This window comes from Chelonoidis abingdonii, chromosome 8, assembly GCF_003597395.2.
Source record: "Chelonoidis abingdonii isolate Lonesome George chromosome 8, CheloAbing_2.0, whole genome shotgun sequence".
NCBI classification, from domain to species: domain Eukaryota; kingdom Metazoa; phylum Chordata; order Testudines; family Testudinidae; genus Chelonoidis; species Chelonoidis abingdonii.
Window position 1 is genome coordinate 95,065,195 of NC_133776.1, and position 25,772 is coordinate 95,090,966.

At 39.0% G+C, this 25,772-nt stretch overlaps 1 protein-coding gene across 4 annotated transcripts in view; it reads right to left on the reverse strand.

Moving 5' to 3' along the window:
• Positions 1 to 25,772, reverse strand: part of MTMR1 (myotubularin related protein 1) — a 59,044-nt gene that overhangs the window by 22,515 nt on the left and 10,757 nt on the right. Inside the window, exons 3-14 of one of the 4 annotated variants that reach the window (XM_032769440.1) lie at positions 25,073 to 25,096; positions 22,823 to 22,873; positions 20,041 to 20,116; positions 18,348 to 18,442; positions 18,001 to 18,108; positions 17,481 to 17,582; positions 15,216 to 15,299; positions 14,371 to 14,520; positions 11,937 to 12,125; positions 10,932 to 11,117; positions 7,454 to 7,660; positions 6,372 to 6,464 (exon numbers count right to left, since the gene is read on the reverse strand). In XM_032769440.1, the coding sequence (XP_032625331.1) occupies positions 6,372 to 6,464; positions 7,454 to 7,660; positions 10,932 to 11,117; positions 11,937 to 12,125; positions 14,371 to 14,520; positions 15,216 to 15,299; positions 17,481 to 17,582; positions 18,001 to 18,108; positions 18,348 to 18,442; positions 20,041 to 20,116; positions 22,823 to 22,873; positions 25,073 to 25,096 (1,365 nt within the window). The remainder of the gene's footprint in view (positions 1 to 6,371; positions 6,465 to 7,453; positions 7,661 to 10,931; positions 11,118 to 11,936; positions 12,126 to 14,370; positions 14,521 to 15,215; positions 15,300 to 17,480; positions 17,583 to 18,000; positions 18,109 to 18,347; positions 18,443 to 20,040; positions 20,117 to 22,822; positions 22,874 to 25,072; positions 25,097 to 25,772) is intronic. The other 3 variants (XM_032769443.1, XM_032769442.2, XM_032769444.2) reach the window with 3 other exon arrangements.

The following is a 25,772-nucleotide window of genomic DNA, read 5'->3' on the forward strand; positions in this document are numbered from 1 at the left end:
AAGGCTAGGGCACAACATGAGTTACATCTAGCAAGGGCTCTCAAAGGCAGTAAGAAGTAGTTCTATAAGTACATTAGGAGCAGGAGAAAGACAAAAAGAAGTGTAGATCCTCTACTTAGCAGGCAAGGAATGCCAATAAAATCAAGAAGGCTGAGTGTTTAATGCCCATTTTGCTTCAGTCTTTACTACAAAGGTGGTGACCAGATACTCAACACAATTAATATTAACAACTAGGGTGAAGGAACACAAACCAAAATAGGGAAAGAACAAGTTAAAGAATATTTAGATAAGTTAGATACATTCAGGTCAGCAGGGCCTGATGGAATTCATCCTAGGGTACCTAACGAACTAACTGAATCAATCTTGGAACAATTAGCAAATACCTCCAAGAATTTATTAAGGATGGAGGAGTTCCCAAAGGACTAAAGAGAGCAAATGTATCTTTAAAAAGGAGAACGGGGACCTGGGTAATTATAGACCAGTCAGCCTAACATTGGTACTCGGAAAGATATTGGAACAAATTATTAAACGATCAGTTTGTAAGCATTTAGAGAATAATAGGGTTATAAAGAATAGCCAAAATAGATTTGTCAAGAACAAATCATGCCATACTAACCTAATTTGCTTCTTTGACAGGCTTGGTGGCCTAGTGGATCAGGGGAAGCAGTAGAGGTGATATATCTTGATTTTAGTAAGGCTTTCAACAGAGTCCCTCAACATTCTCTTAAGTAAACCAGGGAAATGGGGCCCAGATTAAATTAATAGAAGGTGGGTGCAAAACTGATTGGAAGACGATACTCAAAGAGTAATTGTCAATGGTTTGGTATCAAACAGAAAGGGCAAATCCAGTGGGGTATCACAGGGGCAGCCCTGGGTTTAGTACTATTCAATATTTTTATTAGTGACTTAGATCAGGGAGTAGTAAATGCCCTCAATAAGGCTTTAAAATACAGCCAACTCTCCTGGACTCCTTGCCCCCTCATATTAGCCTCCCAGGGCATCCTGCTCATCAGTTCCCTAAGGGAGTCTAAGTATGCTTCTATGAAGTCCAGGGTCCTATGATTCAGATTAGATATTAGGAAAAGCTTTCTAACTAGAAAGGTAATTAAGCTTTGGAATCAGCTTCCAAGAGAGGCTGTGGAATCATTATTGTTGCAGGTTTTAAGAGCAGGTTGGACAGACACCTGTCAGGGATGGTCTCGGTGTCCTTATCCTGCCCCAATGCATGGGGCTGCACTCGATGGCCTCTTGAGGTCCCTTCCAGCTCTACATTACTATGATCCTATGATTTTAACACCTCCGCACCGGGTGACTCAAGAGTTAGTTCAATTACAAACTGTCTTACGCACTTATGGATTTAGCTCAGAGGACTAACCCAGCAATTGTGACTGGGCATTAACTAAATGATCCAAAAAGACACTCTCAGCCTTATCTATGATTTATAAAGGAATTTTTTTTTTATTTTGAAAGTGAGGAGTTGGATGACATAGATCATTTAGGTTTATAAATAATAGAAGTCCCTGGATTTTAAGACATGCTTTGCCTTTAAACAAATGGCATTAAGATCCTAGCTCCATTTAACCATGTTAGTGATAGGGCTGTGTTGTGTAAAAAAATATTGATATAAACTTAAAAAAGCTCAAGTAAACTGGTCTGGAAAAACTGAGGTATGAATAAAATCCACACGTTCCCTGAACTCACCCAGTCTCCACCTTCCCATAGCAGCAGCGAGACACAGATGAATAAAGATAGCATGCAAAGGTTCAAAGTGAAATACTAGAAACAGCTTTCAAGACAAAGCATACCCTGAAGGGATTCTCTTTAACTGAAAGCATTTAATGAGCCCTGTCACATAAGGGTTCTAAGCTGTGATGGGTCCATACTAATCAGATGAATACTGACATGGCAGCTAGGAAGATCCAGTGAAGCATATTCAAAATTCCATATGCCAGTGATGGCACTGTGACTAATTATTTATAAAGTGATAGTACTATTGAAACCCCATCTCTGGACAGAACCCCATCTCTGCTGGAAAGGCGATGTACCTAGACTGTAAAGCTTCTACTACTGTTGCTGAAAAATCACTGACCTACAAATTCTTTCCTCTCAATTTCCAAGCTCATTAGTGTCTGATTGAGGATTCAGATGGAAAAATTCTCCAAGTGAAAATTTCATTTCCCACCAATCCACTAATTCTGGGAAAATATCCAGTCCATTAGAATCTGTCATCTGGTGCTGTTGGACTTCATTATTTATTTCAGTAAGTGAGCTATGTGAAGAAAGCTACAGAACATTTCTCAATTTAAGGTGACTGATGATGCTGAATCGAAGTTGATTCTGAAGCCCACAAAAGAAGCTTGCTGTTAAATGTTGTGATTAATAGGCCTGCCCTGCACTGCAGTAATATTTTAAGCTGGAACACTAACTGATTTAGTTCTCACTCTCCTGGAAGTGGATTGAGACAATCTGCTTGAGCACTGTACATCCCAAGAGAGTACATTGTTAAGATTAATGAAAAGTGCATCTCTGGCTAGAGACAAGTCCTGGTTGTTACCACATAAGGGTAACATTATCTTCACACCCACTTGAATGTATTTTGCTTATATTTGGGCTGCTGAATATTAGATGTGGCATGATATTACTGGAACTGCAGTGATTCCAAGCAGATTTATAGGCTACTTCATAGAATTAATTGTTTCATCTCCCTTGAACTACTACCAGGGCCAGCTCCAGCTTTTCTGCTACCTCAAGCAGCAAAAAAAAGACGAGCAATGGCACCTTGGTGGCAGCTAAATCACGATACTTCTTCGGCGGCAGTTCGGCGGCAGGTCCTCCCTCTCTTCCTCTTTAGTGGCAATTCAGTGGCAGCTCAAAGAGGAAGAGAGGGAATGAGGGACTTGCTGCCGAAGACAACGATGTACAGCCCCGATACTGGACGGAGTGCCGCCCCTTTGAATTGGCCGCCCCAAGCACCTGCTTCCTACACTGGTGCCTGGAGCCGGCCCTGACTACTACAGATTACAGGAGGACTTTACGATTTAAAGTTTGTGTCAGTCATGATTATTAGAATCACTTAAAGCAGCAGTTCTTAACTGGGGGCTGTGAATTGGTTTCAGGGGTTCCGCCAAGCAGGGATAGTGTCAGACTTGCTCGGACCCAGGGCTAAAGCCCTCGAGCCCCGTGGGGGCTGGAGTCCAGGAGCTCCACTGACCCATGGAGGCTGAAACCTCACCTCCCTGCCACTTGGGACTAAAGTCAAAGCCTGAGCAACTGAACTTTGCAGGGTCCTCTGTGGTGTGGACACCCCTGCAACATCAGGCCCTGGGCAATTGCCCTGCTTGCTACAGCCTAGCACTGGCCTTGCTACAGTTTTTGTAGCACAGGTGGGCCGTGGAGTTTTTATAGCATGTTGTGTGTGAGGGGGGGCCTCGGAAAGAAAAAGGTTGAGAACCCCTCACTTATAGCACATGTTCTTTATTAAGAGCCAGCATCATTTATCTCAAGTTCTACATTACTGTGTGTGTGTGTCATCAAGGCTAGGAAAACACAGAAAAATGTATAGCTGCTAAGGATTGAGGTTCATTGTTAAGATTCTGGAGCTATTCAGGAATTCATATCTTATTGGAAAATAAGGAATTCTCTCATCTCACCAAAAGGGCATGTTTAAAAAATGTACATGTGCTGCAGTCTGCTAGAATGGAAAAATATGGGAATAAGACCATTTTATGTTCATTTTTGCCTGTTATAACCTTAATATTTTTTAAGCGCCATGGCTGTTCAAGAACTTCAGAATTCAGTCTGGATTCAGATTTTGCACAGATGTAAATCTGAAAACCGTTGCACAGTTCTTTTACTAGAGGAGAACTAAACAGTTTATAGCAAAAAATAGGAGACAGCAAGGGAGATCACAAAAATAGAGAAGGTTGTTCTAAATTAATTGTCTCCCTGAAGGATTTTTGTTCCTTCCTGATGTTTAGAACTGAGTTTTTTTCTGCTGCGTACTTGCTCTTGGCTTTCCTCAGAGCAGAGACAAAGTTTTAAATGTATTTCCAACTATACTGCAATAGCATATTGTGGCAGAGCTCTGACCTTGCTCTCGTGAGTCCTGCACTTCTAGGCAGTTTATGCTAGCCTCAGTGGCTTCCTGTGGCCCTCCACGTAGCCCTTCTCTCTCGCGGGCCAGGGTCACAGTCTACTGAGCCCTTTTCATCATAGGCCTGCAAGGAGGTTGGTGAGAGAACTCCTACAGTCTCTGTTGTCCCTGGGAGTTTATTTCAGAACAGTTTAGCCTCCTGTCCTGACAGAGGCCTGACTTCCCCTCCCAGGAGATGTTCCTGTAGCGGTGGGTTGGGGGGAACCCAGGCCCACCCTCTACTCTGGGTTCCGACCCAGGAACCCTAATGGTAGCAGCTGCTGGCAGCCAACCTTTCACTGCCAGAGTTGCTACATTTCCCTGGGCCATTTCCCCACAGCTCTCCTGCTTCTCCCTTCTTCACCCTTACCTTAGGGCTCCCTTAACGATGGTTTGGGGGTGTCTTCATTAACCAGCCCTTCAGCTGCACTTCCTCTCCTCTGGCTCCCTGGCTCTCCCCTGCCTGACTGGAGTGAGCCTTTTTATCGTATCAGCAGGGCCTTAATTAGAGTCAGGTGGTCATATTAACTTAATGGCCTCACCTGACTCTTTGCAGGCTAATTAGAGTCAGGTGTTCTCATTAGCCTGGAGCAGCCCCTGCTCTGGTCAGTCAGGGAACAGAACACTCTTCATCCAGTGGCCACTATATCTGCCTTCTGCTATTCTGCTGTACCCAACTGGCCTGGGTCTATCACAATATAAATACCAAAATATACATGTATACAAAGAGTGGGAAATTCTCTAGCAGGAAGTCTTAAAATATTTTATGAAACTTTGATACCAATGAATTTACAAGAAGCCTTTTCAAAAAGATAAGCAGGATTGGAATGGAGCATTTGGGGGACAAGGGATGGGGAGGAGGACTCCTGGGATAGAAAGCTCTTTATTCCACCTTATTCTCCTGCTACACCCCCCATCATATGTTGCAGAAGTTGGTCCTGCAGGAACAGTTTCTTTGTAGAGTATTATTACAGGAGGAAAGAGAGGCAGATGTCTACTATGCTTCAGGGGTCAAACGTTTTACATTTACTTGGAAGCAAGGCCTTAGTTTGGACAACTTGATTTAGCACCTCCAGTCAAACTCAGCAGTATAGAAGAATGGAAGATCCTACAAGAAATTCTAATCTATAATGAAGTTTATTTCCCGTGGAAGTGTAAGTAAGAGGAAAACTAGGCCTGTGATGGGCCTTCAAGATAATGCACCTGTAACATTTTGTGAGGACTGTAACATTTTGATATTCTAAGTACTACCCCCTTCAAAAAGGATCTCCCAGTTGTGATGTAAAGCTAGTGGTGGAAGGAGGAAAGCATATTTCAGCAGGTAAATATTGGAGTATATGTAAATTAGGAAATATTACTACACACATTTTAAGTATGCAAACATGTTTTTGAGACAATTAGAAAAGTAGGTTCTCTCTGATCCACAATCAGATTGTATTTGTGCCATTTTTAAAATACAGATAATCTCTTGTGAACATACACTGACTGCACTGGTGAAACAGAAACAAAGGTACTTTGCCCTCTTACTTCTCACTCATTTAATCAAAGAATTCTGAGAAAGAAAGATTCTAGAAGAAAACCTACTTTCACTGAACTGTCAGGGTAGGCCACTGTGCATATTTATTTATTTAAAGAAAATCTAACTTTTGAATTTGCCATCACTGCTTATTTTAGTTACGTTAAAAACAGCTGGGTAAAAAGCCATTTGACTCTATATTAGTTTTAACTTTAACCACAATTCACAGAATTGCATCTCTGCTTACTAGTAAACTGAATGCTCAGCTTGCAAGACCTTACATAATACACGGTGGTCTAGTCACATCTGTTTCTCACCACTGGGAAAACTAAACTTTAAGAAGGATGGGTTCAAAAAAGCAAGAGCCATTGATCTTACTCATTTTTCAATTTAAAATGCTTTGAGATAACTCAGCGCGTCAGTCTGCAGAAATGCACATTAAACAGTCTATTCAGAACACAAAAATGCCTGGCCATTGGCTTCACATCAGTATTTTTACACTAGCCCATCTCACATCTCTTCTAGAAGAAAAAGTAGCATTAACGGTGCATGAAATAATGGGTTTGTTCTTCCTATAGTGTATGCAGTAGACTATCCACAGTTAAAATTCTTTAACCAACATTTAAGATTATGAATATTTAAAGAAAATATGGCCGCTTGTATGGATCAGCATTTCAATAAAAAGGCTGAACAGCCCATGAACAGCCTATTAAATTTTCTTACCTGCTTCGTCATTTGCCAAACACAATCAAGGAACTGTAGGAAAATGGGAGACCTGTCTGCATCAGCATGGTCATCGTCTCCATGGCCTACTCGCTGAAAAACAGATGCTTTCATTTCAGTCAAGTCCATTTAAAGCAGCAACCAATAACGCAAGTTCTGCAAATATCTTAGGCAGGTTCTTAAAGGATTGTGATCAGCATACCTTTCTTCAAGCTAAACTCCACCCTTCCTATAACTAAAACCCCCCACCAGAATTGATTCACAAATATAGTCCTATAGTCTGGCAGAATAGGAAGAGCACCAGCCCACAAAATCCACCCATTTTCCAATGGTCTGAGCGACATTAAACTTATTTTTAAAGTGGATATCCCACTAAACCCCCAAATGCACTTGTTGATTCAAAGACTCAGCATAAGGACATCTGCTTCTTCCTGCATAAGAGGAAAGAATAAATAGTTCAGAACTGCAGGAGATATATCCTCCACTTCATTTCCACAGGGGAATGGATTTAGGAAATCTGGCGTATTATTATGCTGAATCAACTAACTTTAACTGAAAGGTAGTTACTAGGACTGTGTGGAAACTATGACTATTCCATACCCACTCGCCATAACCAAATGTTACTACTGCTACAGCTCCAGTTCAGAAGGCCACACACAGCACCACAATTTTTTTTCCTTTCTTTAAACACTATGGCAGTGAAGTGGGATGATGACTTCCGTGATTTTTACCTACATGATAGCCATAGCTTTCTCCTTTTCATTTTCCCCAAGTAAGATCTGTTCAGGTAAGTTTTTCACCATGCTCTGCAATCCTCCCCTCCTCCAGAAAAGTCTCGATATTTGTCTTGTGCTACTGGCTTAAAACTCCGTCCCTCTGGTAAACTTTATATTAGACAATTGTGTATTAGTATTTCACACACAGCATTTTCACATCAACAGAACATTAAATCAATTATATTTCTCTTTCTTCACATACTGCCGGAACATTATTCTAAATGTTGCAAAATACTGGGACAAGCCACCTGACCAAAAAAAAAAGATCTGAAGGAGATAATTTTTTTATTAATTCTTTCAACTTACCATTGCAAACCTATGTCCAAAACTTATCCACTCTTTTTCTATAAGAACTTCAAATCCTTTGATAGTCCTGTAATAGCTGTCCAACATGAGCATGGCTAAAGAGGTGAGCTGGGCTGTACGATCCCAGCCGTCACTGCAGTGTACAACAACTGATGTTTTACCAGATTCAATTTTATCAGCAATTCTTACAGCTCCAGCAAGAAGCATCTTTTAAAAAACAAGAAAGCAGCATGTTAAAATGTCACATCAAGCCAACTCTTTGTAGTAAAGACTTGTTATTCCATTCAGTCCTAGAATGTTATATTTTAAAATTAGAATTCAAACCCGATTATGTGTCCAAATATACTCTAAATTAACATTAGAATCTCCTGAAAATCTGTTCATAAAGAAAACATTCAGATATACTTTATACTATTCAGTAGAAACATTACTCAAGACTACAGAATAAGATCAATCCTTTTAATAAATTCAGTTATCCCGCAAACTATTATAATCTTTCTTCCTCAGCATTCAGTTTTCAACCAGTAAGTACAGGGCGGAGTGAAGCTAATCAAACCTATAGCAAGGTTACTGGGCAGCCCAGGCAAGAAAAGGGATGTGCTGCTTGCTGATCATTTGCCCTGATTTGTTGGTGCACGGAGTACACATGATGTTCATATAGGGAATAGGTCTTTATTTCTACTAGTAATAACTTGGTTCAGAAGTCAGAATGGCACAAGACGGTAGCAACTCATGTGAGCATTACACTTATTTTTTTTCCAGTGAAAGACCTTCTATTGATTTCCTCAGTCATGTTTGGTGGCTCTTCAATTGTTTAACTTGGAGTATTCTCTCCGGCACACATTTGTGTCCACCACGTGATTCCTGAAAGCACTGACAACTATGTGAGAAACATCTAGAACTATAGCCATTGGAAGGGCTCCAGACTTTGGATTCGGACATCAGCAAAGCCAACTCTGACATCAGTAAAGGCCATCTAATGAGACATTTGATATCTTTCTCTTCCAAGGCATGCAAAGACACTTCCAAAGCTGGAAAGCCTGCATCCACTGGAGCAACTGTGCATGCACAGGACACAGTCTTGAAAGCCATTCAGGCTTCTGATACAAAGCTACATAGATTTTGTTCTTTTATGGGTAAACTGAAGGATGCAAGGATGCAACTACTGCAGATCAATGTTAAAGCTTGTGTTAGTAAATTACAGGGCTTGCAATTTGAACTGGTTAGTCCTACAACTCTCACATGTTTATTAAGTCACAGACAATGCGATACTGCACTGAAAAATTATAAATATTACAAAAATATGTTGTTGTTGGATCTTTGAAAAGGAATAGAAAAAAGACAATTCATGCGACACAAGTATAGCAGCACTCTATGTCCCAGAAAGATCACTGAGAATGGTACTCATGTCAGGCAAGCATTACTGCAGAAAACACAGCTGGGGAAAGAGTAGATGCAGGCAGTGAATAGAAAATGGGAGAAGGAACAAAAGCTAGGTATTAGTTTAGCAACCCCTTGTGGAATGAAGTGGGGCATTTTGTTCCACTTTGGACAAGTGGTTTATTTGTAAAAAATTTAAAGAAACTAAAAATTATTTTTTCCATAAAATACTTTTCATGTTAACTTCTCTTTCAGTATTTTTAACTTACCTATCGCTGTGGTAGCTGAAAACCACAAAGGGCTGGTCTACATTGAAAACTTACATTGGCATAGCTAGGTCTCTCAGGGGTATGAAAAAGCCACATCCCTAAGAGAGAGAGCTGTGGCCATCTAAACCCCAGTGTAAACAGTGCTAGGTCAACTGAAGAATTCTTCCACTGACCTAGCTACTGCCTCTCAGGAAGGTGGATTAACTACAGAGATGGGAGAACCCCTTCGCTTGCTATAGTGAGACCAATACAAACTTACACTGGTATAGCTACATCACTCAGGGGTGTGAAAAATCCACACCCCTGAGCAAGGTAGCTATACCGACCGAACTCACGGTGTAGACAACACTATGTTGAAGGGGGAGCTTTTCCTGTTGACATAGCTACCACCTCTCCTATTAGCGTAGTAGCATCTTCACTAAAGTGCTACAGCAGCACAGCTGCACTGATACAGCTTCACCACTATATGTACAGATGAGCCCTTAGCGTCTACACTGAACTGCTGCAACTGTGCCACTGTAGCATTTTAAGTGTAGACATAACCAAAGTTTCTTACAATTAAGCTGCAGTTTGAGAGCTGCAGTCTGAGTCAGCACCAAATAAGTTGAAAAATTGTGATTATCATCCACAGGCTGTATTCAGACAGAATTTTTTTTTTTAAATAGAGCTAAACATATGTCAACTGCTACCCTCTTCTTCAGTCTGAAAATTCTCAGGGTACTAATCTAAACTTAACTATGAAATTGAGATTTCAAGGTCCAATCCTGCCATCCTATTCAAGCAGAGAGCTCCCACTGCCATTAATGGGAGTGAGATGGGATTATCTGGTCCACAGCAAGTTCTTTTTTTAAACGGACAGTCAAACTTAAGCACCAAATTGATCAATCTGGATGGAAAAAGGCCTGGGATTGTGAATATTTAATAGTTTGATAGGAATGGAAGATTTTAAACTAAATAAGAAAGTTAAGTTCTTCCCAAAATAGCAAATATTTATTTTACACTTTTGCTCCCTCTGCTGGCTTCTCTGTAGCAGTTAAGCTGAATTACCAGAGCTAAGATTATATGATTAATTTTGTTCACAACCCAAAGATGCTTTGCATGAGTCACATTTGATCTGAAGTTGTATAAGGCAAATTCCACATTAAATGCCATTCCATCAATATTTACCACCAAAGAGAAGGGAAAATAGTAGAGAAATCCATTCTAAAGCTTCTTTGAGGTTAATAAAACACTTAGTAAAATTAAACATGATATAGACTGACTTATTTTAATGCAGTGTTCAATAATAAAAGGAGACTGTAATCCACACGGTAACAGGGACCAATCCATCTTCCATTGAAGTCAGGCCCACTGAAATATGCATGTCCACAAATGCTTAATTAATGGCATAGAAGGATGAGGAGGGCTGCTGTGTTTAAAAATGAGGTCCCTCTGGTAGCTGTCCAAGTTGAATTTGAATTTCCCATGGCAGTGTTCCAAAAAGCAGGGATAATCCTGGCATCCTGGCCAACATTCACACACTCAAGAAAACTAATTGCTGCCCAGAACCGAATGTAATCCTACACTATCAGGATTTAACTGATTACTTCCTAATACCTACAGTATGAAATACACAATACATAGTATGGCATAAATTTATATTCTATCTAATCTGAAATATTGTGTTCTAAATAAAACTTGTAAAAAGGGCTACTTTTTAGGATTATCCTGACCAAAGACACAATAAACACAGAGAAAGGATTTCTAGAGCAGTTTATTGAAATTCAAGCAAATACATTGCTTTAAAAAGCAAAAAGCATGCAATGTCTTTAACATCTATAGTCTCTTACCCTTATGTATTCCAACCAGTGTGTTGAATCCACATTGGACAACCACCGGGCCTCATCAATCGCAGGATAAACTATTTCTTTCAGCTTCCGCAATGATTCTCTCATCACATGTATGTTATGTATTTCCAGAAAGACCAGCTCAGCATTTGGGTAGGCACTTTCACTTTCATATCCTCCACCTTTTGCCTGTCATTTAAAATTGTAGAAAGAGTTTCTGATAAGGTCCTGAGGGGTATTTTTTGCTTTCTAGAGAGTTTTAGAGGCGGTTATTTTAGAACAAATGAAAACACATTTTAAGAAAAATAAAAACTGAGGTTTAACTACTCCCAGAAGCTGGAAGTAGACGATAGGGGATGGATCACTTGATGACTGCCTGTTCTGTTCATTCCCTCTGAAGCGCCTGGTTAAGGTTAATTTGGACTACTGCATTCCTACTCGTACCCCTATTTATTTGTAAGTACACTACTTCAGTGCACAGTTACTTCAGTAATTGGTGCCATATACATAAGAAATAGATCTGGGGATTCCATGTAGGCTTTTTCCCACTCCTCCCACCACAATCATTACCAGCACATCTCTACTTCCTACAGCTTTCTTCTAGTTACAAAACTGACTCAAACTGTAATCAACTCAATTGCTCCATGTCCAGGCCATTGCAGTACGTCTTCAATACGTTACTATCTCGACAGAAGGATTTGCTTACAGTACAGGACAAGAAGCTAGGAACCGATAAGTTCAAATCTTGGCTCTGACAACACTTGTGACTACAATCAAGTCAATCTCTCTGCCTCAGTCTCCACACAACTTTAAACTGGAGATAGCAATAATTCACAGAGCTGTTGCAAGAATTAGTTAACACTGCTAGAATGCTTTGATACCATCAAAGTGCTTACACATGTATTACCTTATTACGAGAAGTGAACTTTTATGGAAAATATAAGAATAACGTTTATTTCTCAGTACATGGGCAAAGTGATCTCCATTTTAACAATAATGACAACCTACCTTGTTTGTATCAGCCACACTGTTTTGTCTGGCATCAAAGATGATAAGCTTGTGCGACTGAGCATTGGCATCCATTATTGTTTGTAAGTATTTTTCATCTTCTTTGCAATGTTTGTCATTCGGGCCTACCAGTGGCTGGCTGCAGCGCGTTATAGTTGCCTGGCTCTCAGGGTGAATCCAAGATAACACCTGCGTTTAAAAAAAGTTAGTTTCGGGATAGTGCACCAGCATCAAATTAACATTCCTTAGAGCAATTGGTCAGTCATAAAAACTCATGGTACAACTTCCCAGTTGGAGAGAGAATGTAAATGTCAGTTAGAATAATTCATACCCCATATATTCAAAAGTGAGATGATGAGAAAGTGGCAGATTAATGCCATGCCGTAAAAGACATGGCATCACTGTTTCCAAATTTGGTTAGATTGAAATGTGAAGTAGTTCTAAACAACTATGACTTTATTCTCCGTAGCATTCAGAAACAGCCTTAAATTTTACTTTTAAGCCCAAAGAAAGTAAGAGGGTTTTCTGGTCGGAGAACGGGAAGCTACTTCCATATGGAGGTCTATGCAGTGAAGCATGAACGTATCTCGTTCCTTCCAGCCCCAGGCAGGAACTACTGCAAGATGACTGATATCTTATGGACATCATGTTAAAATTCCTCTCTTTCTTTCTCCCTCCTGGGGTTGTCATTTCTTCTCTAAGTTTACCTTCCCCGTGCATAATATGGCTGCATTTACAGCCCTCTATATGAGCATCTGAGCAGAATAATCTCTACTAAGAACACATTGCCATTCTCAGGAAGCCCACGATGTGGTGTCAGAGGGTACGTCTACACTGCACGATTATTTCGAATTAGCTTAAACCGATATTACAAAACAGATCTAATAAAATCGGTTTAGCGCGTCCACAGTGGGATCACGAAATCGATTGTTTGCGTCCATGGTCCAAAGCTACCATCGATTTCAGGAGCGGTGCACTGTGGGTAGCTGTTCCTCAGCTATCCCATAGTTCCCACTTCCGGGTTGAGAGCACAGTGCCTGATGGGGCAGAAAACATTGCCCCGGGTGGTGCTGGGTACAGCCTCACCCCTCCCTTTGTGAAGGCAGCAGACAACCCTTTGGCGCCTTTTTCCCGGAGTGCATTGAGCAAACGCCATAGCACAGCAATCATGGACCCTGAGATCACAAACGGTATCCTGACCGTTGTCAACACCTCGCGTACTCTCTGCCAGCAGCATTCAGTACACAGAGGGTGACATTTACAGTACTCAAGGAATTATTTATTTTACTTCTCTTTCACGTGCTCGGGGGGGGAAGAGACTGACGAGCTGTTCCGTGAACCACGCAAGACACCGTGTATTAAGCTACAGACATTGGGCGCTCAGCCAAGAATGCAAATAGTTTTCAGAGACTGCTGTGGAGACTGGTAGCTGTAGTCCTCATTACCCCCTCCCTCCCTCCATGAGCATCCGTTTGAGTCTCTGGCTTCCCGTTACGGTTGTCACGCACCGCTGTGTATCCTGGAGTTTATTTTTCAAACGCTTTGGCATTTCCTGTTCTTTAACGGAGCTCTGATAAAACAGATTTGTCTCACCATACAGCGATCAGATCTAGTATCTCCCGTAAGGTTCAATGCAGGAGCTACTTTTGCATTTGAACTGCATCGCCACCCGTGCTGATCAGAGCTGGACACGTGAAAGCAGGAAATGTCATTCTAAAGGTCTCGGGGCTTTTCCTGTTTACCGGCACTCCGCATCCGAGTTCGGATTGCGGACCAGAGCGGTCAGTGGTGCACTGTGGGATACCTCTAGGAGGCCAATAATGTCGATTTCCGTCCACACGAACCCTAATCCGAGTTATCACTTTCGAATTTAGCGCTACTCCTCTCGTCTGGGAGGAGTTCCGAAATCAATTTAAGGAGCCGTTTAACTCGATATTAATGACGACGTCGTGTGAACGGGTACAGCGTTAAATCGGTCTATCGGCCATTAAACCGATTTAAAGTCACAGTGTAGACCTGGCCAGAGTGATACAGCACACATTCCACCTCACCCTCAAACCTCACTCACCATGGGTGCAAGAGAGAGCACAACCTGATACTTTCAGTTCCCCACTAGTGTCGGACGCTATCTTTGAACTAAAGTTCATTACAAGGCAGTAAGCCACTTGGCAATTACACTAACCCTGCAATAACTATCTTCATTAATTTTTAAAAAAATTCCTCCAGCTCCAAAACCAGTAACTGTATTTCTATACATTTTATACTTTCTCTCGTAGAAGGGAGCAGGATAGCGGTCTCAGAAGCCTTTAAAAACCCTATAAGGCATTTCGGATCATCTTTTATAAGATGCATTACAAATACATTTCTTCTTCTTCAGGAAGCTACAGTACAAATACAGAGAGAATTCTTAATGAATTCTAGAAGCCTCACTTACTGGAATTCTGCCTTTTGCTCTAAATGCTGCCACTTTTGAGAGGTCATCATCCTTCACGCTGGTTGGCACAACGAAGACAGTAGGATATGTATCACAAAGTTCATAGGTGCTGTTAATTTTGGATATTTTCCAACTCTCATTGGGCAAACCCTGTGCAGAGGCAAAACATTTATCAAATATTTTAAAAAAGTTACATCTTGACGTGTGTGTTGTATAGTGACTCCAAAAAAGAATGATCCATTACATGTTTTTTAAAAAAAACATACCCACATCGTTCTGCCCAGTGTTTCAAAGGTTATGTGAGCAGAAGTATTTCTCAATATTTTGGTTAAAGATATGGGGTAGTATGAAGCCCCAAAGCCTATAGATAATTTAAAAAGCAACAGTCATTTGAATGGTTTTGCACTAAAGTAAAAAATGGGCCTAAAATGAAATAGAAAGAAATTATTTTACACCAAGAAACTGCTGGATTAAGGAGACCAAACTAAAATTATTCCTCTGTGTAACTGCTGTTCATAAGTGTTTTTAAACGAGAAGACTACTTTTTCAGAACTGGTGCTTAAAATTAAGTCTTCAAATATGGATTTAGGTCCCTATGTAAACACCAAGAGACATCCTCCAGTATTGAGCACCTATAATCCCAATTGATTTCAATGGGATTTGTGGGGGCCTAACACTACTGAAAATCAAGTGACTTGCATTTAGACGTCTAAATATGGATTTAAAAAAGAGTAAGTTTAGGTACTCAGGTTTGCAAACTGTCTGTGAACATTTCTAAAAAAAGGTAAATTAGGTTCAGAAGACTATCAAAATAAAATAAAAAGGTGATTACTTGTATAACCTACCTGCCGCTTATATTCTGCAATTGGATCATAAACTTTCCAGCCATTAACAGGAAATTTTTCTTTATAGCTGAATGCAAAAAGTGGCTGAAAGCAACAACGTAAAAACACAAATTACTATGTAGTATTTAGCCATTTAGTAAACTAGAATTCCTGTAAACATGGTGAGCTCTGGAAATGAAAGCCAGAAAAGCTGATTCAAGTAGTTTCCAGAAGACAAAATCTTATATCCAACATTTGTTTTACAGTAGTGCCTAGAGACCCCAGTCAAGAGTGGCCTTCACAAAAGAAGAGACAGTTCCGTCCCCAAGGAGACTGTGTCTCTTGCTGATTCAGATAGCAAAGGAAACAGACGGGTAAAACAACTAACCCATGGTTACACTTATCAGCAGTAAGGCCAGGAATATTATTCAAGCCCCATTACCCTCAGTCCAGTACCCTACCCATTGGCTGATACTGAAATTGTACACTATTGAATGCTAATATGATACTGAAATTGTACAGCTAAAGCTAACAAGGCAACTTGTGCCTAGCTATTGTTGAGTTATCTGGATAGTGAATTCAGGAAAGCACTTTGGCCTGGATGTACAAGAGGAGTTAAGCAATGTGACACTGAGCATCACAGCGCCAAACTTTTAGGCCCCTAGAAAATCGCTGCAATTCATAAAGCCTGAGTTAGGTACCTAGGCTCCCTATACAATGAATGAGGAGAGAGATGCTCCTCAAAACATGTCTGCAATAAAAGATCCACAACATGAGCATGGCTGGCCCGCATCTGCTGACTTGGGCTCATGGGGCTTGGGCTGTGGGGATAAAAGTTGCAGTGTCAACATTCAGGCTTGGCCTGGAGCCTAGATTCTGAAACCCTGCGAGGGGAGTGGGCTTCGGAGCCTGGGCTCCAGCCAGAGTGTCTACATTGACACTTTTATCCCTACAGCCCAAGCCAATTGTACCAAGCTCTGAAATTTGCTGCATGGGTTGTTTTTTTCATTGCTGTGTAAATGTACTTTTAGGTTGCAATTCACAAAAGCCAGCCCAGTAGGCAAGTAGCTACCTAAGCTATCCAATGGGAGATGCCAAGCAGAGGTTATGTCCTCCTCTCACAGTGATACGCGCCTAAGCCCAGGCAGTAGGGAAGCACTTATCTCTGCTAGCAAGTCACAGCCAGGAATTCTCTTCAGAGTTTGCAAGAAACCCTGGGGGTGGGAGGATAGGGACAATTGGGCTACGGGATATTCTGATGTGGGGCTCCTTCAGTCTCTCTTGTTGAAGCTGTTCCACTCTGGATAAATAATTGAAGAGTCACTGGAGCAGTAGGACTGGGTCTTGGATCTCCCACCAAGCTATGGAGTCACTTATCTTGTACACACACTCTTTCTCTGGCCAGAATGATTATTTATCCAGAATTAAACAGGAGAGACTGAGAACAATCCACAGCCCAATGGTTAGAGCACACCCCTGAGAAGTTGGCAGATCCCTGTTCAAATCCCTTTTCCCATTCAGACAGAGTGGGGACTTGAACTGCGTCTCTCCCACATCCCAGGTAATCACTGGGCTAAAAGTTATGAGGAGTTCCCATAACTCCCCATCCCCCAGTTGTTTTGTCTGAACTCACCTAAGGAGCCCAATCAGGTAGACATGCTCAGAGGGTACCTACTGGTTCAGATCTCACACAAGACCTGGGTGGCTGAACAACCAGTTTGTAAATGTCTGAGGTTTAGGCAAGACATAAGCCACCAGCTGTCCAGAGGGAGGCAGCAGTGTGCATGCCCACGGGCAGAAACCAATGTGCTTAGGGACTGAGTGAGATTAGGCAACTACAGGGTTCAGTGGGAGTTTTGTACATCACAGTGGTCCCCAAAATGGTCTTAGGCACATAACTTCTTTATCCTTCATTCTGAAATTCCCCATATAATTGTTACAGACAAACGCTTATAAACGTCAACAAACTCTGACCTCCATAAGCACTAACAGGCACGACTAACAATGTCAGGGCTATGTATGTGCAATAAAAGGTGCCTTCTTCCATACAAAATGGAGGGCCTTATCCTGAAACCAATAAAGTCATTGTTTTCATTGGTAGCAGCACCTGGCTCTCAGTTCTGTAAATTACTGAAATAAAGAAGTCAAGCCCGAGTAATCTGAATGTTCCATGATATCTAGAATCAATAATTTAATATATTTGTTATGCATATTTTCTTATTTCCCTACATTTCCAAAAAGAAGACAGAGGCAGGCAGGCAGACCTCTCCTCATTTTAGTACTTACCAGCCCATTAGAAAGAGGAAATGCTTGCGTTACAAGGTTTTCAAATATTTCCAGTCTGCTCTGTTCTTCCTGTTTATAGGCAAGCCGCAAGTTTCTCATATCCTGTCAGAAAATAAGTCAAACTCTCTTACACTTTGATAAATTAAAAAAAAAAATAGAAGCAGTTACAAAGCTGACTGAAACCAAGCACTGGCTACTGACATTAAGGCAAATCATATTTTCTAACTCTCATAGTCATTAAAAAAAATTCTGTTCTAAAATGAGACTATTGGGAGCATCAGAAAGGTCTCAATATGCTACTGAAGTAGGCATTATGCCCTAGAATTCACCAAGGTGGTGAAACATTTCTTGTAAGTTTCCCATCCAAATTCCAACCAAACCCAGCATGCTTACGGGATCAGATAGGACAACAGCACAAGGTGTTGTGGTTGCAGGTTCCCCTCAAGACAAAAATTAAATTAATGCAATTAAACAGTAATAGATAGGCATCCACTACATTTCCTAGGAATTCATTCCGTACCTTGCAAACAATTTCTATACCACAGGAGTTGTCTCCATGGCTCTGCACTCCAATCTTTTCAACTCTACTTATTACTCCAAGGGGAACATCAAGAACAAAATGTGGATCCTGAAATTTGGATTAAAAAAAAAGATGAAAACATTTTTAATTGCAGTGGGAAGTATATGTCATCTGGTACAATTCATGTCAAATTGTGTGTTCTACTAGTCTTTTATAGTTCCTTTTGAATTGATTGTAGTGGAACTTGACATTTAATTTAAACTAAGTTTGTCACCTTCTGAAAATCTACTTCAGCAAAGAAGAGATTCTAGCTGGAAGAAATATGCAAATAGATCTTAAAGTCTCACCCTCTCAACATTTTTGAAATACATTTTGAAGTCCGTCACTGTCAGTGTACCACTGACTGCTCCCATAAATGGACAGATATACATAACATCTTTAGCTGGAAAAAGACACAAATAAAAGTTCCATTTTATTATTGTAGATATTTGTGGTATAAGAAATTCTTTACAGAAAAACAAAAATGTTATACAAGAAACCTCCTACAGTTACAACTTACTAGAGATCTTTGAGACCTCTATATGAAATTATTTCAAAGCCACTGTAACTGACCTGATACTCTCAATTTTGATTTGAAAGAAAAACTCCGCTGCATTTTTAAAAAGGTACTTTACAAAGAGAATGATCATATTCTTCGGTTCTAAGCAATATGTGCCAAATTCCCACCATAAGCCAGCCTAAGAGAATGGTAATGTGACATCAAGCATTGCTCCTTACGATACAGAATGGAGCTATACTATACAGAACGTTTCTGTGGGGAGTCCATGAAATGGCATACAGATATTTTATGTAACAAGAGAAACAGCCTTTTGTCTTTCTCCAAAGTTGCCAGTTTGTTGTGTCCTATATTTAAGAAAACCAGAGTGGCTTGGAATAGTAGCTATTTGTCCTGTAACCATCCATACGGGAGTTCTGTCCACATTTCATCTACTTCAAACCAGAATTTGAGGAGCCCCAAAGTCTTCATACTACAGAAATACCAGGCTGCCCCATAATTATGTCCCTTTTTCTGATAATCACAACAGTGAACAGCATTCTCTGCTCTCGTTGCACCTTACATTAGTCAGATGGGAAGGCTCATGTGGCAAGCAACAGTCATCCTGAAACTAAAACTCAAGCGAGCTGCTCAAGTAATATGTCTGAGCAAAGATTATGTCCAAATCTGGGTTTTGCATACCTTTTAAAAGATAATTTCTACATTTCAGTAGAATAAACAGTGACCATTTGGTAACCTGGTTTCACATAACTGTCCTACAAACAAAACACCCCAAGATCAGACCATATCACTTCACAAAAACTAAACCTAAGGCCTTCTATTTTACACATACTTAAACAGAGTGAGTTTATACAAAGTTATCAGATTTCCACAGATAATTTCAGGTTTTGGGAGCAGTTTGAAAAAGCCGTCATTAAGACTGTATTCAATTAGAGATCTTGAGAGTAGAATGAGCGACTGTGTGCCTTTTGCCTCTACAGACTGGGTTACAATCTCCATTCTGGTAGCCAGTGATCTTTTTGTGGTCCCTACAAAACATTTACTCACATACTAATTCCACCACACAACTTTCCATAGGAAGTCAGTTGACTGAAAAAGATCTAATTAAAGTGGGACAGTCAGCACCACATTTTCATTTTCTTTCCTGACTAAATCCTGAAGTGCTTGAAACTAGGGAACGAATTTATGATCTATGGGGACATTTTGAGCACCAATGCACCCCCCAACACACCTTGCTAATTTGTCTATGTCGATCAGCTGCTTGTTGAAATAAAATACCACACAGATCTGGTTGCACTATGTTGAACTGATTTACTTGCAGCATAGCATTAGGGTTTGAATAACTAAGAAAATCCACAGCAAATTTGATCATTCAAGGTAGAATTATAAAATATAAGAAGAACAAAACCAACATGGAAACCATTTGATTTTATCTTTATTCATAAAATAATGATTTAATACTATAAACTCAAAACTACACATACCAATCGCTTTGATTGATTCTCCAGGAAAAAGTGGCGCCTCTTCCATCTGTGCCAGCTTGTTCCCATCCCTCAGTGCCTGGCAGAAATCCAAAACCATGAGTAAATCCCTCATTCCATCTGCACACCATCGATACATTTTGCTGCAAAGTGCTTTTGCTAAGAGGTTATGGGAGCATGAGAATGTGTATCCTTTTTCCAAAGCACAACTGTGTTAAACAATGCTGCATTAGAAAACAGGGCTTGATATTGTAGGTAACAAAGTATTTATTACGCAGACATTTAAATATTAGTAACAAACCACTTACACGATGATTAGTTTAACGTGCTAGCTACATATATAGCGCACAAATACGTGAACAATATCATCAGCCCTAAATTAGGCCAAAAAAAATTAGGCTAATTTCTGTGGTTTTAGGTTATCATCTCCTCATGAATGTTTTAAAGTGTTTATTTAAAAGCATTTATATTCTTTATTTCTTAACACCTTAATTAAATGTCAGCTATTATAATATCAAGGAGAATTGTATGAGAGAAGTTTAATTTATTTAGCATTAAAAAAAATCAATCAAATTATATATAAAAAAATATATATCAGACAAACATTCTGCTACACCCTACTTGACAAGGTACCACTGTTGTATTTACTATAATATCAGAAACAATGCACCACACCCTACTTGACAGGTATCATTGTCATAAGTACCACTTGGTCTGACAGAGATATTTTATAGAGATGATAGAACTAAAAATTCAGATTATAGCTTGATGCCACATTGTTTTCTAGAGAGTCTCAAAAGCTGATCAATATAAATTCAGGGCTTGATTTTAAAGCTAATGCTCCGGTGAATGTCTTCCTCCTTAAATACTGCAACAAGGGGCCTTTAGTTTTCTGCTGATGTTTGCAACATTCTGAAGAAGATTTTAGTGGAGAACCTAAGGGTTTACAAAAAAGGTTATGACCATATAAAAGATGTTTTGGTGAGAGTTTAAGATTTCCATTTTAAGTGGCTGGTGTAAAACTTAGAATATTTTACATTAGAATAGTATAAAGAGTGAGCTAGTTTCACAGTACATAGAAACATATACAGATACTCATCCTTTGTAACATATTTCTGACTTGCAAGCAAGGAAATAAGATTATTAGGGGGTTTATTTATATTTTTAAACACAGAATTTTAACATTACATTGTTTTCTTAGCATGAACTTATATGAGTTTTTTGTTTTTAATCTTGTCTGAAGCTAGCAGAATTTGCTATCTAAAGCTCTATCACGGAACAAGGTGTAGCATAGTAGTCAATGGAACTACTCGGGTGCTTGAAGGTAAGCACGTGCTTACGTGCTCTGCTAGACAGGGGTCCAAGTGCAGTGCTATAAATTATATTTCATGACCTCTTATATAGTCAAAAAGTGCTACCAAGGCAAATGGTGTTTCCTTCCTGCACTAGACATAATATAACTCCTTCTTCACTGTCAGAAATGTAACTTTTAATTTGAAAAATGACATCAAAATAAAACATTTTTGAAAATCATTATGGTATGTGTAATTTAAAGATGTATTAATTTCATTAGGAAATGCCAGTCCTGACTGATACGTTCTCAAATTATGTTTTAAAAATTCTTGACACATTTGTCTCTGAGAAAGAGCACTACATCTCAACCACATGTAACATAATGGTTAAGTTGAGTTCAGAAGCAAATAAAAGTTGCACAAATTGGAAGTACATAATTTACCTCAGCCCCAGATAAATAATAATTTAGGTACTCTTTATTAAATAATTTGTTATACAATGAATGTGTCCTATATAAAATAAAGAGTAGGAACAACAGTTATATTTCCCAATATAATCAAACATTTTTAGACATACCAATATGTACGTTTTCTGTATAGTGCACAGAAGACCCATAAACATCTTTTGAATGAAAGTGAAAATATTCTTATAATTTACTATAAAGACACTTCACCGACTCAGTCCCACACAGGGACACTTTTCTCTTGAAGTGTAGAAAAGCTTAATGAATTAGGGAAGAGTTTTACACTATAAATGGCATGTAGGTAAGGCTAGGAATTTTTAACCAAATCTTTATAAGAACTTCAACACATTATTTCATACACCATCTGGTATGCCAAAAACTAAATTTTATTGTTTTAGCAGTTAAGCATTGTATTTTGCTTTTCATTTATCAGAAGTTCTACATTTTAAGAAGGGGCTTTCCTTTAAATTCTATTTAAAGTCAGAGTTCAAATATATTACTGTCTAGGCAGTTTTCTCACAGCTGATTTTCTGGAAACATTTAGAATCAGAGTTTATTTTCAGCAGAAGCTTTTTTTCTCCCTCTAAAGAATCTATTCATAGCTAAGCTTTTGAGAGGCAATGTTGCCATCATTTTAGATTCTTATGCATGTTATTTGTTCAGTGCCTTAAAAATGTAATATTAGAAAACAGGGGTTTTTATAGCTACCCATTAATATTATTAAATTAAGGTGTAATAAACTTTTAATAAACCCTGAATCCAAAGAAAAGAACTTCAGAAGCAACGCATATTGCAAACTCCACAATGGTCTTCATGCTGTCTCTAGCACTTCTCCCTTTTGGGGTTAAAAACTCTGCTTGGGGAAGAGGGTTGTTTTCAGTTTTTTGGGGGTAGTTTGTAGGTAATATTCTGAAATTCTCTATTGCTCCCCAGAACCTAACAATGGATGATTTCTACCTACTGTAGATGGGCTATTATACAGTAATTTACTATACAGTTAATGAACAAAAGATGAGTAAAACTTGCCACCTGATCAGCTTCTGCTTCAGAATGATAGCCATTGTGTCCATCCTGAATCTCCTGCATTGCATGAGACAGCAGTAGGGCAAAAGAGGGGTAATAGGAAAAAAACATGCAGACAACAGGTGAAAGGACAGAATCATACTTTTTAAAGAGACAGTAGATACTTGAATATCAACCTATTTATTCAACACTTTCCACTCTTTGCTTAAACTATGCACAGCTATTAGGCCCAGCTATGGCACAATATGAAATGGAATATTTATTTGCAGTCTCACCAAAAGACTCAGAGCAGATATCAAAGAACACAAAGTATGTACTGTCTTTTTAAAACAATCAACCGTGTAGCACAGAAAATGCAGAATATAAATTATGTATGCCACATGCTTAAAAATAGAAGAAATTGAGTATTGCTTGTTGAGGTAGCATAAAGAGAAAATTCATGCATTTTTCATTGAAGAAAAAAATTAAATATTTCCATATCCATTAGTATTCAGGTAATTTAAGGAATTGCTATATTGTATAGATCACATTTAAATGCTTGTTTTTATGGTTTGATACATTTTTTCAGTAACTCCAATGTTACTGTCAAAAACATCTGTTAAAAATGTACCCAAATTACACCTAATAGCCAAAAGGTTCACATCTTCATGTACTTACACTTGTTGTATCATATTGGGATCTCTCTTACTATATCATAAAAAGATCCCTATGTGTTACAGGCAAGAACACAAAAGGTCATTGGGGTCATATGAAGGGTTTTTTTTGTTTTGTTTTTTTATTACTTTCAGCCAAAATTATTTTTCAATCTGCTTCCAAAATTAACTGGAATGAAACCACCATCATCTTTCACAGAGCGGGGTTACATTCCAGATCAGTCCCAATTCACAAATGCAAAAACTTATCATTTAACAGATAACACTTCTTGTCCTAAGTCTGAAAGAAAGGCAGTTTATATCTGCTTTGATAATCTAATTTTAATCACTTTTATGAAACCCCCAAAGAAAACAAATTAACAAAAGGAGTAACATTTGTAGAAAACATAGGTTCCGTTGATTTTACATGCTTCTAAAAACTTTACATTGCAACAGCCACCACTTTCAAATAACACAGGATTTCCAACATTTAGACCTTAGCGAATATAGTAGTTAGTTAAAGCTCAGGTCACAGAAATAGCTGAAGACTGTTTCTATATTTAAAGTCCAAAGAAAGGTGGATGCTAGAATCCCAGGAAAAGGAAAAACTGGAAGAAAGGCAATTGAGTTCTAAACTGACAGATTACGGATGACAGAAAGTATGCACAGGCACTGAAGATGGTTTCTCATCCTTGAACATTTACTGATAAAGGTGAAAAACCAAAGAAAATAATCATGTTTTATTATTTTAATGTATTTTCGTGCATTATTTCATTCCAATTACTACTAGATTTGCCCTTGAAAATACTGACCTTTGTGTATTACAATTACTATACAAATCCAAGTAGCTTTCAGATGTAAAAATAATTGATTAGTCTCAAACCAGGGGATCAGGCTTAACTGATTCCCTTTAACAAATGCAAACCTTTGTTTGAATGACAGGGTTAAAATGTTTAGAGAATAAAATCAGACTATTAACCCTCTCTTTTCTCAATTAATTAATGTTCCAAAGTGAGAGGGAAGAGAAAGCTATGAATTTTTATATCATTAATGAACACTGGACCCAGCCTCTAAAATGATCATCAAAAAGATGCAGGTCATTGCATTAGTGTCTAACTTCAATCCCAACTTTCTATTTTGCTCAAGGGCTGTAGCAATTAAGATAAAACATGTATAAATGCAAGCATGAATTGAAATATTATTTAAATAGAATAAACAAAGACTTACCGTTTTTCCATAAACTACTACTGAAATTCTTTAGCAAGATAACACATTAAACTCACTAAACAGTGCTCTGTAGTCCAAACCATGTAAGCATCCGTTGTGAGCATCCATTTTGTCAGAATTAATGTAATAAAACTGAAGTTTGTACTGCACATTTGTAACATAACTTAAAAATACGGCTCTCTCACACATTGGCTTTTACTGCTCATGAAAAGATTGCAATGTATATAAAGCATTTCTATGGCAAACAAGCTGTTGAGCTGCATAGCAAAATGGTCTGATTGGTTCATAAAAAACATTAATGACGTAAAAAAGAACACTAGGCACACTAAGCTCTCAACACAGCACGAAAGACAAACAGGTAGGAGGCCGTTTTGCCAATAGCCAAATGTATTCTTACCCGTATATCAGGCCTCTTGTACACCTGTTAGTTAAAATACAAAATGTTATCCAACAAAATGTGCACTCAAATGTTGCTTTGTGACAGAGATGACATCAGGTAGCAGATCAGATTTTCACTGGAACGCAGCTGCCACTATGGTACTTAAATTAGTAGCAAGATTTTCAAAACTGCACAATACACAGCTGCTCCCACCACATTCAACAGAGTGTGATGAGCACTTTTAAAAATCTGGCCACTTCATTTTAGCATCTAAATGGGAGCCAAGCTCTTGAAATCAGGTCCAAAGCATCTTTTCATTCAGTGACAACATACTAGTGAAAAATTGAAGAGTTTAGCAAACCTTTAGGATAGTATATAGTAAGCCCACAATAATAGCTATGAGAAACGATGGCCCTACACTTTTGAGTCAAACACCAGAGCTTGTTTAGTTCTAACTTTTCCCTAACTTACTTCCACAACTTTCTAGGTAGTCATTATTATCTAAGTGCTTTCCACTGATACCACCTCATTACCACTAAGTTTTCAGTCAGGTGAGAGTTATATAAGACACTATGAATTCAGACTGCCCCCAAAACCAAGTATGCTGCTTGTGTACGGCATGAGTACAAATCTAACAAGAAAAAGCAAGCTCAACATGCTTCAAATTCCATGTTCCCCTTTGCAACCCAATATGTTCCCTCCTGATCTTTGTATTTTT